Source organism: Mobula birostris, chromosome 1 (assembly GCF_030028105.1).
Source record: "Mobula birostris isolate sMobBir1 chromosome 1, sMobBir1.hap1, whole genome shotgun sequence".
NCBI classification, from domain to species: Eukaryota; Metazoa; Chordata; class Chondrichthyes; order Myliobatiformes; family Myliobatidae; genus Mobula; species Mobula birostris.
Window position 1 is genome coordinate 150,597,094 of NC_092370.1, and position 17,196 is coordinate 150,614,289.

The following is a 17,196-nucleotide window of genomic DNA, read 5'->3' on the forward strand; positions in this document are numbered from 1 at the left end:
GGCTTCATTAGGCTGTATTTAATGTGAAACCAACAACTCCCTCTGCAGCAACATTGACTCAACAAGAATTTGAAGTGGCAGTTCTGAGAAACTGCCATGACTGGAATCAAAATTTTTTAAAACTCGTTATGAACATAAGCACAAGAACAATTGGAAATTATGGGATTTTAAATGATTTTATAGATTTGAATTTCTAACAATTTCAAGTGCATTTAATACTTCCCAATTATTTTTACAGTGATTTCCTAAAGAGGAAGAACTTGTCTACCTCAGCTCACTGCACAACACAGAAGTCTCTCTCAGTGGGATCTTTGTCCAAAATGGCATTCCCTGTTACAAGAACACAATCTTTAAGAGGAAGGAGTGAAAAAGTTTCACCTTCTTGGGATCAATTACAAAAGAAACATAAAGGTGTAAAGCACAAGAATATCATAGCTTTAAAGCAATCAACTGAAAATAATGAAATGCAGCCAAAAATACTTGAACTAAGCAGTGTACAGCCAGAGGTCCAAACTAGTAACATCTCTAAGACTAGGGTACAAAAATCAGGTTTGATGGCATGCTCATTAGATAACCAAAGTATCACAGATAAGCAACTTGAGTTAACAGATGAGGATGTGAAGAAGGATCTATCATGGAACTGTACATTTGTGAGTACCAGCTCCAATATCTGTAAAAGGACATCACCCAAGCAATTGGTCAGAACTGGAAGTTTTTGTAGAGTGAACCAGAGCGAGCATCTCAACAAGGAGGCTTCAGTGGTCAACCTAGCTCATCTTTGGGAAAACATGCCTTGCACTTACAGGTCAAGGAAGTGGAATAGTGATGAAATACTGAATGCCAGTATTACAGCAGTTCCTGATGACTCGCTAGGGGGCTGGTTGGAAGAGGAGCAATTGTCAGATACTGATAGCTTGTATTCTGTGGACTCTCTGTCATCTGCTATAACAGAACAGTTGCAGAAAGATGAACCCAAGGAACAGCAGTCTAAACATGAGAATTGTAGTGAAAGTGATGAAAGTGAAATGTCCCAGGATTCACTGGCAGAAAAGGATACTAACTCAGCTGATAGATTCCATGACATTCACTGTGCCAGGGCTCACTTATCTCACAATAAGACAACAAACAGAAGGAAAAGTATCTCTCTTGATAACCTAGCTGATCTGAATGAAACGAGTGTTCTTTGCAGAATGGGTTCACCTGGGTTAACAGCTTCTGATGAAATGCCAGCAGAAGTGTACTGGAATCTACCTTGGAGTGAAGTTGAAGGAAAGAAAACCTACCAGAATTCAAAAGAGCTAATTGAAGAAAAGGAGTGTGTTGGGGCTCTGACATTAAAAGAACAGTGTTTTAATGTGGGTGGTAACACAGAATTGAAGGATATCAAATGTGAAAAGAATATACCTTCAAAAAATTTGAAGACTAATAAAAATTACATGGATTTCCCAATTTTTACAGATGCTCAGTCATTTTTTGAGTCTAATTCCAAGAGCAAAATGGAGAGAGTTTCATCTGATAATGCTTCAGTTGTAGCTATCTCATCAGGGGACACTGATTGTTATGAAAATGTAGGGACTGAACTAATGAAAGCAGCAGAAGCAAGTTGGATCAGCTCGGTGTTTAATTTTGATCAGTTACAGCCTCGTGTATTGCATAATTTTGATCAGGTAACTGAACATGCCACTTATAAAGAGTGTCATGCGTCACAGAATGCAAACAATCAAGGCGTGTTACATAGAGAAGAGGATTCAGCACAAATACAGGAAATTTCCCTCAGTCCATTTGCAACTGGTGGAGTCACTGTGCAAAGTTCACAATGTACTGATCATAACATGGTTTGTGTTACAGGAGTGCTTTCCACTGCAGAAATGAAAGTCAAGCATTCATTGACAAACATTTCACCAGTAATAGCCAATGTATCAGACAATACATATTCTGCACAACAGTCTTGTTCACAAACTGAATCTGAAGATCTTATACTCTGTTCCACATCCAACACTTTGAAGCTTGAAACTTTTAGTACAGATGCTGCTATTGACATGAATGATGCTGATTTAGAAATAGAGGTATCAGAGCATCAATGTAAGGATACAGAATCAGCAAAAAACTGTAGCCAATCCCAACACAATCAGCTGAGTAACAGTGATTATCACAGAAATGATGGTGTGCATGTCAGTGTCTCAGAAGAGAATGCAGCCAAGCTCAATTTCTCATCTACCTTTGAGAACACTACCACTTCTGGCAGAGAACAATTTATTTCACTAAGAGAATTGTCATCTTGTTATAGGCAATCTCACAATATGGTTGAATCCCAAATCTTTCCTAATTCTTCATGTTGTACCCCTGTTAGTAATTCCAGTAGCCTAACTATATTAGTTGCAAAACCATTGTCACAGCTGTTGGAACCCAAGGTATTGGAAATATCTACTGAAAATGCAGAAAAAGACCCAGGCACCCAAATAATATCTTTTAATGACAGATTGCTGTCTTTTACTGAAGAAAATAATGATTTAGACAGTAACGTATATGCAGAGAACATGATTCTGGCACCTTTAGTACAAAATAAGACCAAATCTGACTTGGAGAGTGCATTGCAAGACACAGATTGTGATGCTGCCCAGCCAACGTCAATGAAGAATGGAATTAGTCAAACAGAAAAATCCTCTTTAGTGCATGAAGGAAGCAGAGAATCTCCAAAACATTATGTAATGTGGCAGCATTCAGTTACAAGTTGTGCTGAAAGTGAAAACAGAAATGATGATCGATTTACCAGTTTCATAAAGAAGCAACAGTCTGCTCAGACGAACCTGTCAAGGAATGAAAATAAATATACTTTGAAAGAAACTCCCATCAACAGTCAAGTGGATTTTGAAACCAAGATCAATGAGCCCTGCATCCTCGATGGGTGTTTATGCATGAAGGATAATGTTGGTTTTTCTGAAGGCATCCAGTTGAGAACCAGTGATTCACAGGTTCAAAGTATAGTGTCTGGTACTTTATCATATGAAAGGGGAGAATTGCCATTGAAAGACAAAAGTCTTGAAAAATTAAGTGCTAGTGCAAACAATCCCAATCGTGAAGACAATTTGAACTATGAAAACACTCTATTTTTAAGTGGCACACAGGACCAGAAATGCAGCATACTTGCAGAGGAAACCAGCATATTAAGCTTGCCTGTTACTGGACAAAATATTCCCAGTTCTATTAGTGAGCAACCTACGGGAAGTACAGCTGGAATTTGGAATACATTTAATCAGGATTCCAATATTGTAGTAAATTCAGACAAACTTCCAAACAATGTAAACTTTTCTGCTGCATCTGTTTCTAGGCATCACCTTTCGCAATGTCTTACCAAAATGACGGAACAGATTAACAAGCAGGTTGTTAGTGGCTCAGGAATATTGCTGGGTTCCAACACACATAGAAGTGCTGTGACAGAGTGTGGGGTGCACCGACTGGAAATAAGCATTCCACAGGACACCAAACTCGGGTTCAGAACTGAAACTGACAGACGTACGCTTGATAAGGAAAAAGGTGTTATCCAAAATAATATTGGCACTGAGTTAAGAGTCGAAATTATTGAAGGTAGCAATACAAGGGCAGTAGAGTTCACAGGTGATAATATATCTACTCTTGCTTCTACATGTGGTTTTGAAGACTGTCCCACAGTTTCTGTTAGTAAGGGTTATGATAGTCAATCAAAATTTAAAAATAACATGATAATTAATGCATTTAAAGGAGACTTACCTAAAACTGATTCTAGTCTTCCTGTAGATTTGACAGAAAGATCAGTAACAATGGGGAATGCTGGATTTTATAAGGGATCCAAAGAATGTGATGTGGGCATTGAAGAGCAAATGGATGATAAAGGAACATCTCAAAATGTTCCTTTGAGAACTGCTCATGGAACAGGAGCAACACTTTCAGATGTTGAATGTGATCAGAAGGAAATCACTTGTGTGGAATTAACTCAAAGGGACAACATAGCGGGTGACTGTCCAGAACAGTACAAATCTAATGTGAATAGTAGAGTTGTACAGGTTATCAACAGCTCTGGGGCAACTCATTTTCAAAGGACGTCTGTGCAGAATGGAAGATTCAGTGTAACACAAACAGATGCACCTGCTGGAACAAGCAGCACTGATTTAGCAGACAGCTCAGAAACGTGTGGCCTTTCTGATGCACAGGAAATCAGAACCATGTGTGGCACCAAAATTGGAAATGAACAGAATGAAATAAATACCACCCAACATGTGATTGTTGAGAAGTTGAGCAATAATGAAACAAAAGCATTTGAAAAGGGTACAGAAATAGAAGGCCAAGGGGTATCTGAGAACTTCAACTCGTCCAAGTATTGTGCAGAGCAAACCTGTATTAAAAGTTTTATTATAGAAAATGATTGCATATTTAGCAGAGCATTTAGAGAGAAATATCTGTCGTCCATTTGTACATGTACTGAGACTAGTGGTGGAGCAGGTGCATCAAAGGTACCTTTACAGGGTGAAATAATTGGTACAGATCATGAGGCAGGAGAAACCAAGCAAGAAAATCCAGCAGTAGCTCAGAATTTCCTAATAGAAATTCCGAACTCAGCTAAATCAGTAGACTGTGAAAATGTCTCTAACAATGAAGAACAGAAGGTATCCCCAGAGGAATTACAGTTGATAAAGAAATCAAACCCTGCGACATTTCAAGAAATGGAAATATTTGAATCAGTTCTGTGTCAGGAGAGCACAGATCAGTGTGAAGCCAGTCTGACCACAGCACGGTGCGATGTTGCTCTACACTCATTAAGAGGTCACAAACATTCACAAGTGGGAAGACTAGAGAACTCTGGAATCATGGATTCAAGAGCAAACCCAGGTTCTCCAAGTAATGGCATAACAGCTGCTTCTACCAAATGCGATGTAAGCAATACAACCTCCATTCATTGTCTTGTTCCAGTTGAATATTCTCCTTTGAGAGAGAAACAGAACCATAGATTGGCAACAGAAAGTCTTTATCCAGAGTTGGCTGAAAGCAGAGCTATAACTGATGGTTATATGTGTTCCAAGGGTATTGCTTTACTGCAACACAGTGACCAAAGTCCATCACTGCCAGCAGGAAGTCCCCATGATACTGCCCCCTTGGAGCCAAATAAAGATACAGTTGAAAGAGAGGGCGCAATTATTGGTGTAGAAGCCCCTGCATCTTGTTTTGTCCTTAAAGCCGGTCCAGAGGCAAATGGAGGAGATGGCGGAATTAATCAATCCATCAGCAGCATGGAAGAGTATTCTACACACCCGGGTCCTGACAGTGCACTTCCAAATCAGGATATAGTATTAAAAGAGGTTATAGGTAGACATGTAATTTGGTGCCACCCTGATGGAACAGCTGTGTTCGAAGAATGTGAATTTCAGGATGATCGACAAATGGTTGACTTACATCTGGGCATGCTTGGTCCCCAATATTTGAAGACTGGAATTGAGACAATTGTTAATGTAAAGCAGAAGTACCCAACAAGTAAAACAGTTTCTTCAGGTGAAAATATTGCAAATGTGGATATTGCAGATGCCACAGTATCTCTCAATATTTGCAAAGGACCAACATGTTTACAGTTTCAGAACACAGGTATTTTAGCCACTGGCTTAAATATTGATCCTTCTTCACAGACTTTCCAAGATGCTGTGAAAACTGATGACACTGTTGTCTGCAGTAACATACCAACCACAAGCACCTTACCACCCCAGAGTAAAGTGTTTCAAAATCAAACTGTATTTCAAGGAAGCTCTGTACAAGATGTGAGTGGAAGTCGCCTGTCTGGAACACCTCAAACAGTTCCAGATTCATTTGCTGATCAGCCTGATGCACTGGATGTGAGCAGTTGTATATCATCCGGAACAGTCTTACTGAAACAAGAAGGAAAACAGAGCCAAATTGCAATTGTTCATACAGCAACAATTCAAACTGCCTTGGTAGAAGATGACACTAAAACCACCATCGTACCTGGATCGGCTGGATTAAGCTCCTTGGAAAGTAAGTTGTGTGCTGAGGGGTTAAAGATTACCCCAGTAACAAAGAACCAAGTGCCCATTCAGCAGGGGCTTGAGCAAGTTGTCCACATGCTAAGAAATGGATCCCCAGCATCTAATCTGAAAAAGACAGAAGCTAAATGCCATGATGTTCAATTTTCAAACAGTGACTCAGTAAATACGTTCATTCCACAGAGCTTTATTAAATCATCTGGTCATCATAAACAGGCAGGGTTACATAACAGGAGGGAAGAGGATTACTCCATCTGTTTTAATGATAGAGATCCTGGTGGGTTAGAACTGACTGGGAATTCTTCAAGCTTGTTTGTCACTCCAGAACAACAAACTGCTGTCCACTTAGTTAATTATGGAGAAGAGTTTGTGACATTTGAATTCATGGCTCTTCCTAAAGCTGTCAAGTGCGATATGAACTACAATGAAAACGACATTTTTGACTCAACGGAAGATTTAATCAGGAAGGAAGAAAGTGGCATTGAAGATTGTGAAGAAGCACAAGCACTGTTGAAGGGAGACCTGACTGATTTTAAGGAGATGTCTTCTGATGTGGATTGCCATAATAACAATCAAAGAATCTTAATTGACATAAAGAAGGAAGGTAGGTCACAGTTCCCCCCCAAGATACAAAAGAACAGATGTATAGGGTTGTCACCTTCAGCTCGGGAGATCCTTGAGCAAGAAAAACCTAGACTGTTACAACAGACGCAGAATCACATAATCCCACAATGTGAATTTAGAAATGAATCCAGATTGCTGCGAAAGGATTGGAACAATACCAGAATTACCCATGAAGCCACTGAAACACGCAAACAGATGTCTTCTCATATTAGTGATCTGCAAGTCACCCAGACAGATTACTGTCAGCGGAACATTGATGTAGATGAACCAAATACACATTCGCTCCTAGAGTGCAAACAGGTTAGGGAGTTAGGTTCTCCATTTTGTGAGAGCAATAACTGTGCAGAAATGGATGGAACTTGCTATTTCTCAAATTCCTATCTGTTTTCAGGTTCTTGTCACAGTGATTGGCCTTCAGTAAATCAAGTTAACGAGCCAAATATTGAAGGAATTGAGTCTTCTGGTTCGGAGTCTTTAGATGGATCAGATGACAGATGTGCCCCAAAAATGATGAATGGGCCAAAGAAGAAATCACAAAGAAGACTTAAAAGAATAAAACCAAATACAGATGAAATTAAGGTTTCATCAAGTTCAAGTGAGGAAATTGACATTGAATTCCTTTCCCTTAACAAGCTTAGAAGCAGACAGTGCAGAAGAGGTATCAACAGATCAGACTTGAATGTTTGCAAATGCAAAGATATGGTGAGCACTAATATTAATTTTGAAAGTTGTGCATTAAACTTCGAAATGGAGAGCAAGGCATCACCACTGAGGTTATTACCATCAGTTCTTCAAGAGGCTTCACCCAGTGTTAATCACATGATGGAAGGCTCTAGTGGGCACTGCCTTGATCCATTACTGATTGATAAACCTTCAGAAGGATTAACTCCATTTGTAGAAGGAATTGTGTATCAAATGAGGCATGAAACAGAGGATGTGGAGAGAAAACATCAATCCCAACAATGTTTTCGGCATAACATTGCTAAAGAGAGTGTTTCAGAATGTGCAGATTTGCATGTGGCTACTTGCGCTCAAACTGTCCATTCCCCAATCACATTATCTAGTAATCAAGGCCAAAGAAATCAGTCAGACAAACAACTAAGTGAAGACAGCACCTCACTGACAATCAATAACAATCTGAGCAACTCTGCTGAGGCAAAACTAAAAGCCCAGGAATTTTCAGTAGAACTGACCCTCAGTGAAGAGAAAGGTCCAGTGCACTTTGCTTGCAGTGATGTTGATCCATACATCCATGAACAATGCAAAGCCAAGTGGAAGCAGTTTAGACTGGGAAATACGGGTACTGTGCATGAGGTTCGGACAGCAGTAAGCAACGTAATGAAATGTTTCAGTGACAACAATGGATCGAATGATCACAATCACAACAATTCACATTCTTATGCCAATGAAAGAACTATATCTAACACATTACTTCCAAATGATTCCCAAGAGGCTAGCTTGGCAGCCATGTACCCTGGAAATGATAACCTTGATGGAGATTCCTGTGTAATGTCATGTGATCAAACAATGGCAGCTTCATTCACCCAACCATCTCAGTTCCCAACTTCTACTTCTGAGTCAGAAAATGTGAACTATCAAGTTGATGAGATCATGCTCCTTTACCCAAGGAATTTGGGATCTTCTGTAGAGATGATGTCTGATGAGTCTGTAAAATTCTCCTGCAACAAAGAAACACAGACATCAGGTGGAATGAGACATCAGGAACAGCCGACACCCCAGAGGAGCTGCATCCAAACTCCAGCACAGATAACTGCAGGTCAGAGCTTCCAACCGGACATGATCAAGCTTCTCCATAGCAGCACAGAGCTGCTGGGAAGTATCAGAAACAATGAGGACTATTCAGATCCACTTACCAACCAGAGTGCTGGCAAAATGAGGGTAGTTGGAAAGGTGGATGGTCATACGCAGTCAGCAGCTGATGTGGCCACTCAAACAGATGCAATACCTCAAGCTATAGAGAAATACAGTCAGGAAATTCAAAATAAGGAAGTGCAAAGGCCCCAAGAAGTGAACGTCATTGTAAAAATAATTGGTTCAGAAGTCAATGTAAACCAAGACCACAACAATATTATGTTAACATTACAGGAACCAAAGCAGAACCACAGAGTGTCAGATCTTAATGTTCACAGAGCAGCTTTGAGCCATTCGGTTTGTTCTTTCCCCTCTGATAATGTAAATTCATCTTTCAGGACTTCTGTCTTGCTACCTGCTCAGAAACTAATAACAAGCTCTTCACAAACTTCTTCATCCAGTCCAAGTTTGTCACTGGTTACAGTACCTTCACAGATATCAATGAACAGTGACCAAACACAGAGCACAAGCTTTGGAACTTTGGAAAGCACATCAGAGTTTTCAAAAGTGGAAACAAATGATCCCAAACTCTCTGTAGACAGAGAAGTGAAACAGTTTGCCCAAGGTCTTGAAGCTACAGTTTCTACTAATAAAAATCCAGCTGTTCTTGTGGACCGAGCATCATCTCCTATTAAAACACTGGAAGTTGGGCAGGGGGACCACCGATCCCACTGCAGGTCCTTTCTCTGTCTTCAGGGTGAGGAAATTTGTGCACTGCAGCAAACTGACTGTTGGCAGAGAAAGGCACAACTAGCTTCTTGGTATGGTTCTGATGAAAATGGGCAAAGTAAAATTTATTTCACACATGTCAAACCTAAAGCTGAACAGATATTGGAAACAAATGGTGAAGGACTTTTGGTTCATTTAAATGAGCAGAGTAAAATTACATCACAAGGTTTGCCAATGTCAGTTAAACTAGAGTGTAAAACAGATCTTCAGAGAGATGTTCATACTGAAGGGTCTTCTGTGAGCTCAGGAACAGCAGAATCTTGCAAAGACCATCATGTGAAGGTATCAACTGTGAACAAGTCCAGTTGGCAGTGTGGAAAAGCACTGACAGGCCATATTGTTAAAGAGTCATTACCTTGTAACAAGGGAATTGAACCATACTTGACATTTCAGAAGGTGCAGAGGCTCTGTACTTCAAACCCAGATCAAAGAAAGCAGATGAATGCTTTCAGTTTTCAGCCATCTTGCTGGAAAAACCCACTGGTTTCCTTTCCTCTTGCTCAGATAAATGATACAGAGTGGCCATCTGGAAGGGAATTTCCCGTACCTTGCAGTGCATCTTCCTTTCAGCACAATCCTTTTTCCAAAGATGGGGTAGACTTAAAGACAGAAAAGGTCAGCGCGTTACACAATCAAACAATACACCGCAGTGACTCGATGAATCAATGCAGTTCTGAGGCTGGGACATACATAATGAGTGAAATGACAAACAACTGTGTTGCTGAAGATACCCAGTCCTCTGTTTCAAGTGAATGCAATACAGATTTGCTGCTGAATGAGTATTCCTCCATAACTGGTTGCAACAGTTCACAAACATCATGTTCTAGAGTACAGGGGGCAAGCTGTAGTGGTCCAGAGGACTTGCCATTGCACAACAAATTCTACAACTGGTCCGGAGTCAATTACAGACCTCCCTCAACAGGAAGTGTAATGAGCACAGCCACTAGTTCAGACAGACAGTCAGAGCAAAAGCAAGCCAATATTGGCATTGCAGAAACAATGGGCCTCACACCAGAAGACTGCAAGGAAAGATGGAAGGAAATTAAAAGCTTGCGCCAAGAACGCACTCGAATCCTGTCAGGATTAAACCTGGATTTAAACCAGCACCAGCTGACGGTGGAGCTTGCTGAAGCAAAGCTGAACTATGGCCTTGGGGAGACAGATGCTTTGTTACGAATACTCCATAGTGGAGCAGCAGATGACCAGAAAGTTTGCATAAGGCAGCAACTTTATGAGAGGTAAGTGAAAGAAGCAGTTCAAAGCTGAATAAGTAGTGGAGTGATTTAGAAACTGATTCCAATGTCACTGACAGCCAATGAATCAAGGTTAACCTGCTGGCCACCTTATTACATAAAGAATACAGCAGTACCGCACAGGATAGGAATAAGCCCTTCACCCTCAACATTGTGCCAAACCAGCTAAAAACCAAATCAAAAACACCCCAAAAACTAATCCTTCCTGCCTACACAAAGTCCATATCTCCGTCATCTTCCTCATATCTTCCTATCTAAATGTCTATTTAAAAGCCTCTAATGTATTTGCCTCTACGACCATACCAGGCAGCGCATTCAGAACATCCACCACTCTCTGACTAAAAAACTTACCCCTCACATCCCCTTTGAACCTACTCCCTCTCACCTTCAATGCATGTTCTCCAGTATCAGACATTCCTACCATGGGGGGAAAAAAGCTCCCTGTCTACTTGATCTCTGCCTCTCATAATCTTATAAACTTCTATCCAATCTCCCCTCAGCCTCCACTGCTCCAGAGGAAACAACCCAAGTTTGTCCAGCCTCTCATGATGGCACATACCCTCTAAACCAGGTAGCATCCTAGATCTCTTCTGCACCCTCTCCAAAGCTTCAACATCCTTCCTATAGTGGGTGACCAGAACTGTATGCAATACTCCAGATGTGGCCTAACCAAAGTTCTGTAAAGTGACAACACAACCTCTTAACTGTTGAACTCAGTGCTTCAACTATTAAAAGCAAGCATTTAGGCCTTAGTCCTGAAGAACGGTCTCAATTCTAGGTATCCGAAGGAGGCAGCGAATAGAAACCTCACACTTCTGGAGATGAGGTTTGTTTATAAGAAAAAAAAACAATATGTACAAAATATTTACATGAGCAAGAACAATTCAAAATTCCAACATTCTATTCAGGTTCCAAATCTTAGATATCAAACCACAACAAATCCCTTTTTAATTAGATTGTGAGATTTCTTCATTACTGTAATCCCTCTAATTAATAGACCTAGTGTTATTCTGTATTTAAAAGTTTACAGACTAAACTTTCTTTTTTATTTATCCCTAGTTAGTTAGAAAACCAAATACAATTCCTATTCTCAAATATTATAGTTAACTTCAGTTTCACTTCCAGGCAGCTTATCTGCAAATTCAAATTCGAAAATTATATATACATACTCCTTTCACAACTCTTAAGCAAAGTAAATCTCATCAAAGTCTTTGCAAAAGTAATCAGTTCTTGCAGAGAATCAAATTTGGATTCTTCGAATGAAAATAAACTTATACATCCAACTGTACTAAATCCTCTGCGTCATTACACATTTCATTTCCGCGTTGGTCCTTCATCTTGGGTGGCTCGCCATCTTGTTTCTTGGTTCATTGGATGAAATAGTTTATCATCCACAGAAAGTCAATTGACAAACTTGTACAAAAACTTGACCAAATCCCTTGGTATGATTTTGCAGAACTAATTCCCGACTACACAGGAGGGATTTTGGACACTGATCTCTGCCGATATTGTCTCGTTATAGCTGCTGCCTGTTATAGCCATAGTTTCAACAAATCTTTTATCGCTATTGTCTCCTTCCAGGGGTTTTACCCCGAGGTTTTCAAGTTAGTAGGATAAAGATACTCACTATTAATTCCACTCTTAACAGTTTATGTCTTCAGCTTCTAATTGTTGCTGTGTTTCTCTCCTTGTCCGTGCTGTGTCCAGCCTGCCCCACCATCACATAGTGTTTTTTTCAAATTCTCTTTTTTTAAAATCGGGAGACCTTGTTTTCATCCCTCCGGTAGAACTTTCTAACGTTATAACTTTGGATTTAATTAGCTTGGGCTACATATGCCAAGCCAGTTCTGAAGCCAAGCAGCCAATCTTTTGCAGACCCCAAACATCCTAATCTTCTGAATTCGCCTCCCATGAGAGACTTTGTCAAACACCTTCATAAAATCCACGTAGACAACATCCACTGTCCTACCCTCATCAATCTCCCTCATCATCTTGTCAAAAAACTCAATCAAGTTGGTAAGATACGACTTGCCCCACAAAAAGCCGTGCTGACTCTCCCTACTTAGGCCATGGGTTTTCAAATGTTCATATATCCTATCCCCAAGAACTTTCTCCAGCAATTTATCCTGAACTGACTCACTGTTCTATAGTTCCCAGGGTTTTCCCTTGTTCTCTTCTTTAAATAGAAGTACAACATTAACCACTCACCAGTCATCCAGAACCTCACCTGTACCGAGAGAGGACACAAATACTGCTCAAGGCCCAACCAATCTTGTCTCCTCAAACACAAGGAAATCTGCAGATGCTGGAATTTCAAGCAACACACATAAAACTTGCTGGTGAACGCAGCAGGCCAGGCAGCATCTATAGGAAGAGGAACAGTCGACATTTTGGGCCAAGACCCTTCGTCAGGACTAACTGAAAGAAGAGATAGTAAGAGATTTGAAAGTGGGAGGGAGAGAGGGAGATCCAAAATGATAGGAGAAGACAGGAGGGGAGGGATGAAGCCAAGAGCTGGAAAGTTGATTGCTAAAAGGGATATGAGAGGATCGTGGGACGGGAGGCCTAGGGAGAAAGAAGGGAGGAGGGGGGAATCCCAGAGGATGGGCAAGGTGTATAGTGAGAGGGACAGAGGGAGAAAAAGAGAGAGAGAGAGAGAATATATATATATATATATAAATAAAATAAATAAATAACGGATGGGGTACGAAGGGGAGGTGGGGCATTAACGAAAGTTAGAGAAGTCAATGTTCATGCCATCAGGTTGGAGGCTACCCAGACGGAATATAAGGTGTTGTTCCTCCAACCTGAGTGTGGCTTCATCTTGACAGTAGAGGAGGCCGTGGATAGACATACCAGAATGGGAATGGGATGTGGAATTAAAATGTGTGGCCACTGGGAGATCCTGCTTTCTCTGGTAGACAGAGCGTAGGTGTTCAGCGAAATGGTCTCCCAGCCTGTGTTGGGTCTTGCCAATATATAGAAGGCCGCATCGGGAGCACCGGACGCAGGATATCAGACCAGCCAACTCACCGGTGAAGTGTTGCCTCACCTGGAAGGGCTGTCTGGGGTCCTGAATGGTGGTGAGGGAGGAAGTGTAAGGGCATGTATAGCACTTGTTCTGCCTACAAAGATAAGGACTGAACATCCATGGTGAAAATACCACCCCACCAGCCTCAGGGTCCAACATATAATTCTCCGTAACCTCAGCCACCTCCAACAGGATCCCACCACTAAGCACATCTTTCCCTCCCCTCTCTCTGCTTTCCGCAGGGATCACTCGCTTGTCCATTCGTTTCCCCCCCCCATTCCTTTCCCACCGATCTCCCTCCCGGCACTTATCCTTGTAAGCAGAACAAGTGCTACACATGCCCTTACACTTCCTCCCTCGCCACCATTCAGGGCCCCAGACGGTCCTTCCAGGTGAGGCGACACTTAACCTGAGAGTCGGCTGGGGTGATATACTGCGTCTGGCGCTCCCAATGCGGCTTTCTATATATTGGCGAGACCCAACGCAGAGTGGGAGACTGTTTCGCTGAACACCTATGCTCTGTCCACCAGAGAAAGCAGGATCTCCCCGTAGCCACACGTTTTAATTCCACGTCCCATTCCCATTCTGATATGTCTATCCACGGCCTCCTCTACTGTAAAGATGAAGCCACACTCAGGTTGGAGGAACAACACCGTATATTCTGTCTGGGTAGCCTCCAACCTGATGGAATGAATATTGACTTCTCTAACTTCTGTTGATGCCCCACCTCCCCTCCGTACCCCATCCATTATTTATTTATTATTATATATATTTTCTCTCTCTCTCTCTCTCTCTCTCTCCTTCTCCTTCTCCCTCTCCCTCTGTCCCTCTCACTATGCTCCTTGCCCATCCTCTGGGATTCCCCCCTCCTCCTTTCCTTCTCCCTAGGCCTCCCGTCCCATGACCCTTTCATATCCCTTTTGCCAATCAACTTTCCAGCTCTTGGCTTCATCCCTCCCCCTCCTGTCTTCTCCTATCATTTTGGAGCTCCCCTTCCCCCTCTCACTTTCAAATCTCTTACTAGCTCTTCTTTCAGTTAGTCCTGACAAAGGGTCTCGGCCCAGAACATCGACTGTACTTCTTCCTAGAGATGCTGCCTGGCCTGCTGCGTTCACCAGCAACTTTTATGTGTGAATCTTGTCTCCTGTCTCCATCAATAACCTGGGATAGATCCCAACAGGCCCTAGGGACTTATCCATCTGAATATTAAATACGAGACCCAACACTTCCTCCTCCTTGACTTCTAAACGGCCTAACGTATTTATGTACTCAGCACTGATCTCCGGGTTTCCGTGACCTTTTTCTTGGTAAATACTGAAATAAAATACTTCAATTATTATCATAATTGACTCCAGATAACTTGTGACTTTTCACACCATAACTGAAGGTTTCTTTTGCTTCTGTGACACTAGCTCGATCTTGCCTCAGTTCATGTGCCACCAGAATCTTCATTACATTGAGTCTTGATCATTCTAGACATTGCTGTTTGGCCTCATTTGTATGACATGTAAGGGCAAATGGGTCAAACATCACAACCACCGACAGCAGAGAGCCCTGTTTATTTCTTTCTGCTTTCTAACCTTGCATTTTCTAAGGGATTTGCTGAGCTGCTGGAGACCTACAGCCCAAAGGATGTTTACGACAGCTTCTTTAGACCTTTCTGTAATAGAAGTATCTTGAGCATTGTGTTCTTAAGATCCTCATTATGTGTACATTCTTTCTAAATGCCGTACTTTAGTAATGCTGCTCCCTACAGTCAAACTGTAACTGTCTATAAAAGGGAGCATAGGAATAGTACTCAACCCCTTGAGCTCATCCCACTATCAGTTAGATTATGGTTGCCTCTGTCCTCACTGCTCCACTTGGTTAAATTACATACATTTCAATGCCAAATAAAATGGAATCTCAGATTGCTTTTCTTGACTTCCAACCATCTCACTGCCACAGATTTTGGTGGGAGAGAGCTCCACATTTCCCATACCTTTTCATGAAGATCTACTTCCTGATATCATCCCCTTAAGGATCCTGCCCTCTCGCACTCTAGGAATACTATTTCTCTCTGACCAAAATGACTGCCTGATAACACATACCCCAGATTGTCAATTTTCTCACACAGACACTGGTCCATTCACTTTTACAGATTTCTGCACTGAAACAAATAATCTATTTGCTTAGTACAGTATTCGGTCTAAACCATGTTTACGTGTGGTTGCAGTGAAAGATTGGCTGCCACCAAGGTGATTTTTTTCAATGCCTGTGATTAGAGGGATTTTGTTCATAACCAAAGATACTCATAACAACTGTCGTGCACCTTAATAAGGCTGTACTCATAAACTCTGAATCAACAGCTGTAATGCAGTCTAACTATATTAATCACTACAAGTATTGGTGTTTATTGTAATATATTAAAAATGTGGAAACAGAAAATATTTTTTTTAATGAACATTGCAAAAGACACATGAAAACCATTGAAATCTTGAGGAAGGAAAGAGATGAGAAAACACTGAAGTTCAGAAGAACACGTAGCCTGAGCCCACAGAAACATCTGACTGTGCATCACCAAAAGCATCCAACTGCGTTGCATCATAAGCAAGATCTGCCAAGTAAACGCAGGACGTATCTCCAGCGATTACGCCAGGACATTGTGGAAAACACACGGTAAGTGAGTTATATCATGGAATTCAGCATGGACAACCTCAGCATCTCTGGGTCATAGTGTTTTATGCTGTATGTTTCCAGAGCATCCACTCAATCTTTCATTTGTCTGCTTATTTGTATGAAAATAGATCATTCAGTCTGGGGTACTTTGGAACACCAAATAAAGATTTAGGAACCAATTAATAAAATAGAAGGGAATCTAGGCTTTCTAAACAGAAGTACAGAGTACAAAGCCAGGATGTCCCTGATGACTACACCTGCATGCAGTGTATCCAGTGCAGCTTCTTTCAAACCACGTTAAGGAATTGGAGTTGGAACTGGATGAACTCTAGGTCATTCAGGAAGCTGATTGACAGGGAGGTAGTTATACCCAAGGTGCAGGACACAGGGTGAAGATCAGAAGGTAGGCAGTTCAGAGGACCCATGTGATTGTTCCCCTCAACAACAGGTATACCACTGTGGATGGGGGTGGGGGGGTTGGATGATGTAGCAGAGGAAGGCCACAATGATCAGGTCTCTGGCACTGATTTGTGACTCAGAGGGGAAGGGGTGAGAAGAGGGCTTCAGTAGTGAAAGGGGATTCCATAATTAGAGGAACAGACAGGGGTTTATGTGGATGTGAAGCAGTCACCCGTATTGCCTCCCAGGTCCCAGGGTCGTGGATATCTCGGATGGGGTCCGCAGCATTCTAAAGGGGGATGGTGAGCATCTGGAAGTCATGGTACATATTGGTACCAAACAATATAGCAAGCAAAAGGGAGGAGGTTCAGAAGACTAAATATTGGGAGTTCTCTGAAAAGCAGGACCTCCAGGGTAGTGATCTCTGGATTGCTGCCTGTGCAACACATCAGTGAGGGTAAGAATACGATGATTTTGCACATGAATGTGTGGCTGAGGAATTGATGCATGGGCAGGGTTTCAAACGTCTGGATCATTGGGACCTCTTCGGGGGAAGGAATGACCTGTATAAAAATGCTGAGTTACACCTGAACCTGAGGGGGACCAA

At 41.6% G+C, this 17,196-nt stretch overlaps 1 protein-coding gene across 11 annotated transcripts in view; it reads left to right on the forward strand.

Annotated features, from left to right (window-relative positions):
• LOC140200467 (stAR-related lipid transfer protein 9-like) overlaps positions 1-17,196 on the forward strand; it is a 396,482-nt gene that overhangs the window by 338,858 nt on the left and 40,428 nt on the right. For all 11 annotated transcript variants that reach the window (XM_072263850.1, XM_072263869.1, XM_072263879.1 and 8 more), the window contains 2 exons: positions 239-10,486; positions 15,987-16,190. In XM_072263850.1, the coding sequence (XP_072119951.1) occupies positions 239-10,486; positions 15,987-16,190 (10,452 nt within the window). The remainder of the gene's footprint in view (positions 1-238; positions 10,487-15,986; positions 16,191-17,196) is intronic.